The sequence below is a fragment of the Belonocnema kinseyi genome, chromosome 5, assembly GCF_010883055.1.
Source record: "Belonocnema kinseyi isolate 2016_QV_RU_SX_M_011 chromosome 5, B_treatae_v1, whole genome shotgun sequence".
Lineage (NCBI taxonomy): Eukaryota > Metazoa > Arthropoda > Insecta > Hymenoptera > Cynipidae > Belonocnema > Belonocnema kinseyi.
The window spans coordinates 122,304,521-122,311,609 of record NC_046661.1 but is presented as its reverse complement, the minus strand read 5'-3'; the positions used below and the strand labels follow the sequence as shown (position 1 = coordinate 122,311,609).

General features: G+C 31.2%; 1 protein-coding gene across 1 annotated transcript; it reads right to left on the bottom strand.

Annotated features, from left to right (window-relative positions):
* Positions 1–592: 592 nt before the first annotated feature.
* Positions 593–5,056, bottom strand: LOC117172756. The gene is made up of 5 exons (XM_033360956.1): positions 4,849–5,056; positions 4,513–4,591; positions 4,139–4,440; positions 1,537–1,945; positions 593–979 (listed from the first exon to the last, which is right to left on the bottom strand). The coding sequence occupies exons 1-5, from the start codon at positions 4,946–4,948 to the stop codon at positions 643–645; spliced, it is 1,227 nt and encodes a 408-aa protein (XP_033216847.1). The 5' UTR covers positions 4,949–5,056; the 3' UTR covers positions 593–642.
* Positions 5,057–7,089: the final 2,033 nt, after the last annotated feature.

The window sequence follows — 7,089 nt, the reverse complement described above, 5'->3', positions numbered from 1 at the left end:
TCCTGAACCAAATGAAAAAATCTTGCTAATCGTACGGAAATTTCGGTACAAATTTGGCACCAGCTATTTCCGATTATTAACAATTTTTCTTTTCCGCCCACGTTCTACTGTTTTAATATAAAAAAAATGTTTTGTCTTTCATCACGTATAAAAATGGTGATTTTTTTACGATTTTCAGATTTAAAACCTCAGGATCATTTTTTCTTTCATAACAGAAAACAATGGCATGTTAAAATAATTTTATACAAATTGACACGAGAATTGTAAATTTTCTTTACGTTGCCAGAAATAAAAGTGCTTTGACAAATATTTAAATAATTAAAAGTTGTACATATGTTTTCATAATTTTGAGCCATAAAAGACTTTAGTTTCAAAAAATTTGCTATAATATTTTGACCCACAGGAAGATCTGTCTGAATATGTTGACTTATTCTATTTCCTGCCTAAAGTTTTAATTTGTTTAGAATTTATAATCATTTTGTTATTATGAGTTTATATTGTGGACTGTAAATGAGATATGTAAATAAATTTAAAATCGAATACTATGTCATAAACTTTCTGTTTATTAAAAGTTTGACGTTTTTAATAAAAGTCATATAAAGGAAGAAAACATTCAAAAGATAAATTGTACAAAATAATTTTTTATGGGTTTTCTCCAAGTTCTTGTGGAATAGCGACTGACAATTGATGTTCCTCGTTAAGATTGAAGTTCTGCCCAATATTTTCATGCATACTGACATTCTCCATATGAATTTTATCATCCTCTTTTCGAAAAGGACTGGAACTCACTATTCGCTTTTCAATTTTCTCTTTTATGTTATTCTTTTCTCCATTATTTGCATTCTCTTCATTCTTATCCTGATGAACATCCTCTCTATTATCGCTCGGCGAATCGCTATTTCTTTCATCTGATGGCGATCTCCTTGCACTTCTCCATGGTGTTGGACTTCTGTTCCTTCGAGATTTTCGTGTGTCTCTTCTAAATAAAAAAGTTTTTATTATTCTTATAGTACATTTGATATATATGACATGATATGTGGCATATTACAGATGGTATCATATTACACGGTGTGTCATATTACACCGTGTGCTATATTACTTAATGTGCCATATTACCCTATGTGTCATATTGGCCTATATGTCATATAATATGGTATCTAATTTCTTTCCTAATGTAAAATAAACGAGTTGAAAACTTTTTTTTAGTCACACTGAAGAAATTGCAGATTCGACATATTCAACCATTTATTAATCAAACCTAAAAATTTTTCTATTTTTATCTTTGCCCATAATTCACACATTTTTTCTCTCAGACCAAAGGATTCGAATAATTCTAGCATTTTAACTACGACGTATTATAATTTTCTATTTACTTTCTGATAATTTAAATCCAGATTGAGCTCCTCAAATTTGTTTACAAAGAAAAATGACTTTAAAACTTTTAAGCTCCAATTGATTGTTCTTTCTGATAATATTATTTACTAGAAATTCAATCAGTCTCAATTAAAAATTGAATTAGACAGAAAAACTATTTACTGTGACTTTATTGGTTCCCTCGTGATCTTTGTTTTCCTTTTAGCTGGTGGATTCTTTTCCTTCTTTGCTGCTGTGTCTTTAACCGACTTCGAATTTCTAGTAACAGACCTCGCCCTTTTCTTGGAATTGATACCTTTGACTTCTTTTGGACGTTTCTCGTGATCCAGTTTGTTAGTGTTTTTTTTCTTCACTGGCTTCATGTCGTAATCGTCAAAATTCACTATGCCACGTCGCATATTTTTCCGACGCTTGCGATCTGCAACAATGTCCCTCTTTACGTTTACTTTGATACCAGACAACTCGGAAGTGATCTCCAATAAATGACCTGAGTTGTCGACAGGCCTTAGAAACCCTGATTTCAGCCCAAAAGAAATTGCTTTTTTCATGTAACTCTTTGCTCTCTGCTCGTCTGTAAATTAAAAAAACAATTTATCCCAACCCCTGGAAAATCGCAGGCCGGTTTCATTACAAATCAAATAATTTAAGGAGGACTTCCTCAAAAACAAACCGGAAATATAAATATAAAATATAGGGTGATGAAACTAATTAGCGAGCGGGATTTAGCTTTTTTGTTAAAATTAAAATCTTGTTTTGGTTGAAAATTCAGGTATTTTTTCAGACATTTAATAATTTTGGTAGAAAGTTGAAAAGTTGCTTAAAATATAATAAACAATTTTTCTTGAAAAATCATATTTTCAATTTGAAATTTCAACTCTTTCTTTAAAAAATGTTGTTTTTGGTTCAAAAATGTATCTCTTTCGGTAAAAAAAATCTGTACAGCGTTTAACTAATTTGTTGAAAATTCGTCATTTCTCATTTAAAATTTACCGAATTTTGTTTGAAATTAATTCTTTTTTTAATGATAATTCATATTTTTGTTTAGAAAATAGAACTATTTGGTAAAAAGTTGAACTGTAGTTTTTGTTAAAAAATATTTTTTTTGAGGATTCATAATTTTTGTTGTGTGGGGCTGTAAGATTCAAATATTTTGTTTAAAAATTCAACTATTTGTTAAAAAATTAACATTTTTTATTGAAAAAACTCTTTTGTTGAAAATCCTTCTTTTTGATTTGAAAATGGTTGGAAAATTCAACAATTTGTATGATAAATCACTTTTTTGTTAAAAATTATTTTTTTAGGTATGGTCAATTATTTGGTTCAAAATTCGGTTAAATGAACTTTTATATTTAAAATCAACTGTTTGTTAGCTAATTCATCTTTTCGGCTTAAAAATCCAACAATCTTGTAGAGAATTACACTACTTGATTGAAGATTAAGCTTTTTGAATAAAAACTATATTCTTAGGTTAGAAATTCCACCTTTTGTAGATGATTCAGCTTTAAAATTTATTAATTTTATACAAAATTCATGTTCTTGCTTGAAATTTCAATTTATTTTCATTTTTTGTTATTGTTAAAAATAATTTTTTTATCTGAAGTTAAACCATTTTATGTTTCGTTAAAACTTTATCCTATGTATTGAATAAGTCGGAAAGTCGTATTTTTATATCAAATTAATCTTTTTGATCGAAAATTCATCTGTTTCTTTGAACATTTTAATTTTTTTGTTGAAAATTAGTTGCTTTTTTGAAGTATTTTTTATCCTAGTTTTTATTTTAAATTTAACTATTCCAATTTCGAATGAAATTTTATCTTGTTTATTGCGTGAGCTAAAAATAAAACTGCATTTGGTAGAGAAGTCACGCATTTTGTTGAAAAGCCGTCTTTTTGTGTAGAAAATTATTCTTGTTTGTTGAAAATTCCACTATTTGGAATAAAATCGAATTATTTGGTAGAAAATTCATATCTTTTGTTGAAAAGCAGTCTTTTTGGGTAGAAAATTACTCTTGTTTGTTGCAAATTCAACTTTCTCGCTGAAAATTCAACTATTTGATCGAAAATTCATATACTTGGTTAAAAATTCGTTTTTTTTCAGGTAGAAAATTAGTCTTTTTTGTTGAAAGTTCAATTTTTCTGTTGAAAATTCAAATATTTTGTTGCTTTGTGTGCATATTATACTTTTTACTTTGAAAAATTTATTCTTTTGTTTAAAGTCCAACTTTCATAGTAGAAAATTCATATTTCTTAGTTCAAAATAAAGTTTTTTGATGAAAATTCAACATTTTCCTAAAAAATTTGTCTTTTTATTTTAAAGAACCAAATATTTAATTGCATTTTTATTTTTTTAATTTTAAAATTCGACTATTTATTTGAAAATACATCTCTATATTCTAAAAATTGAATTCACCTAATTGTATGAATGCAACTGTTTGGTTGAAAATTAATATTTTTTTTAAATTCGTTTTTTTTTTGCTTGAAATTTCTGGAATTTGAATGGTTTTTTATTGAGTTCAACAGTTTGTCTATATGAATTTTATTTAAAGGTATTTATAAACGTAAAATCTATCTTTAGCCGACGATTAAGCAACTTTTAGGTAGAGGGGGACGGGAGTAAAAAGCCCAAACTTCGTATCGAAATTTATGAACGGCCCATAACTGGAAAAATTTTCCATATAACAAGAAAGTGGCTTGGTGTTACCAGACCTTTAAAAAAAAGTAACCTGACAGCGCCAGGCTTAGACTATACCACATAAAAAAAATACCTGCTTTGATGCCAATTTTGATGTAATTATTGAGAATTTCTATCAAAGAATTTCTCTTAAGGAGATCCTTTACTCCTTGTTTAGAGTCTACGGGAACTGGTGGTTCAGAACAAAATGTTGAGGCATTACTGAAAGCACTACTCGGCCTGGGTGTAGCTGATTCCATTGCAGTTGATTCAGATAAGTTATCTTTATTGGATTCAAAAATGGATTTTGAAGAACTTTCTGATGGTACGAAGAAAAGTGAGTTCACTTTATTTTTACTTCTTCCTTTTCTTGTTTTGTTACCGGAACGAGCTGACCTTAGATAAAAAGATAAAAGATCGAAATATTTGCCGAAAAGAAATTTCGAAAAGCAATCATTATTATTTTACCTTTTTATTCTTTCGTTTGGAATTCTATGGTGCTTCATTTTCGTATGCCTTCGCTTACCACTGACCGCAGCTAAATTTCCTAAAAAAAATATTTTTTCAATTAAATTACATTGAAAATTAAGGTAATTTTTTATCAAATAATTAATTAATAAATTGATTGTTTATTTTTGAAGATACGTTCGAAATTTAATCCAATTATCCTCCATTCAATATCGAAATTTAATTATTACGGACTTAAGTATTTTTTTAAAAATTAATTTATACCCAGAAATCCATAAAGTATATGATCAATGTTAGATGTTTTACGAGTCTTTACGCGGTGCAAAATATTCTTACGTCTTCGACGAAGTGGGCGGGTCACTTCCCTGTCTTGCAATTCGCGCTGATTTTTAGTGAGCCAACTGCGAGTGCTTCCTCGTCCTTTAGCTGCTGGCATATTTCTGTTAGGAAAAAGTTGTTTTCACTCGCGGAAACGTATCTCGATTTCGGCAGCCAGTGCGTCAAATTTGTGACGGATTTTCGCATGAAAATGGGAGCTCGACAATTGAAAGTAGATCTATATTTTATGAAGTGAGTCGAGTTACGTTTGAGAAACAAGTTCTGAAAAAATTGATATTTGAATACTACAATTCAGAAACTTGTATGACTTTTTATCAAGACCTTCTATATTATGTTTAAAAAATGTATTAGGTATTACAGAAAACTACAGGATTTTACTTTTTTTAATTTGGATCGTTGACATAACGGAAACGCTTTTAATTCCTAATAATAGATTTTACGCTTTCACGATGATTCATTTTGATAAAGAGATATTTCGGGTTTCACTCGTGTAAATTCTTCTTCATTCATAATGTGTCCCCTAACGGTTTACATGACCTCCATTTCTTACTACCGCTTACATATACTTTTTAAAATATTATACTTACTATATGCAATTAGTAACAACTATTTACATAAGTCTTATATATAGTTCCTTATCTCTATTTCCTGTGATAGCGCAATTTAAGACTTATTAGCACACGAGTGCTCGAGGGAACGAAAGCGAGAGAGAGAGCATGAGAACGCAAACACAGCTTAGTCGACTTATACTATTACATAAACATTACTTACAATCTTCACGTTTCTAATCTAAGCGACTTCCGTTTCCTTTTTTCTTCCACTTTTTTATACCTCCAATTTGCTATTATTTTAACATACATTCTTTCATTCTCTCTTATTCTCTCCTCTAGGACCCTCCAAATCCTTCATCCATTCCTCTCCTAATCCATCCTCCCCTAGAATCCTAACCACATTCTCCTACCAGCTTCATTTATCTTCCATTCCTCTCCTACATCCTTCCCATACATGCTCCCATGTTTCCTCCTCCCATTCACATATTCTACACTTTCTGTTCTCTTCTTTCTTCCAATACATTCCCTCTCTTACCTCGTTTTCCAATCTAAATCTTACTATTCTTGTCCACCTTCTCTCTCCCCATCCCTTTTCTAAATACTTTGGTAATCCTTCCTTTTTTATCATCTTATACCATTTATTGTATTTTCAATCCTCAATCATCCCCCATATTTCTATTAATTGTCTATCCCTCTCCCTTTTTTTCAATTCTTCGTAGTTTGCTCCAGTACCATCTTCTGTTTCTCTACATTGAAGAACTCTCTCCTTTCTTCTTCCCATCTCGTTAATTTGATCGCCCTCTCTCTCCTCTCTTCTACCTCCATCAAGCACTTTCTCGCCAACTCCCCTCCCTTTCCCTCCCTCAGCTTCGTCTCAACGTTCCATGCCCTCTTTCCCGCTCTAATACTTAACTTGTCCCTTTGCGCTTCTTTTCTCATCATTTACTCTGGCGTCCTCCAATCTGCCCCTAGTGTCCACCTTATATAGCTTTCTTGTACACTCTCAATATCTTTCCTTTCTTTCCACCCCCATATCTCTGCTCCATAACCTAATATCGGGCATACCAGCTTATCGAATAACCACATTCTCCTTCTCCAATTTTTTTTAACCTTCTTTTTCCTATTCCCCATATCTGTTTCATTACCCCTGCTGCTTTCTTAATCCTTTCTCTTATATGAGCTCTAAAATCTCCATTCGTTTGCAAGATATATCCCAAATATTTAAACTCTTTTACTTCTTCTAACTTTATTCCCTTCAATCTGCCCGTCCATTCTTTCTTCCTCCCCCCTCCTTTTCTAAACCTCATTATCTTTGTCTTTTCTGCATTTAAATTCAACTTTTTTCCACCTAAGTATTTCTCTAATCCTGTGATTAAGCCCGCCATCCCTTCTTCATCCTCTGCCATCAATACTATGTCGTCTGCGTATGCCAGTGTATATATCTTTTCCATTCCTAACCTAACTCCTCACCAACCTTTTCTCCTCATTTCTTCTTCTAAGTGTGATCTTCATATATTAAACAAAAGTGGGCTCAGAGGACATCCTTGCCTCACTTCTCTCACCAACCAGAAACTATCTCCTACTTGATCTCCTACTTTCACTCTGCTTTTTGTCTCTCTCAAAATTGCCGGTACTCTCTTTATTAATCCCTCCCTTATCCCCTTTGTCATCATAACTTTTTCTATTT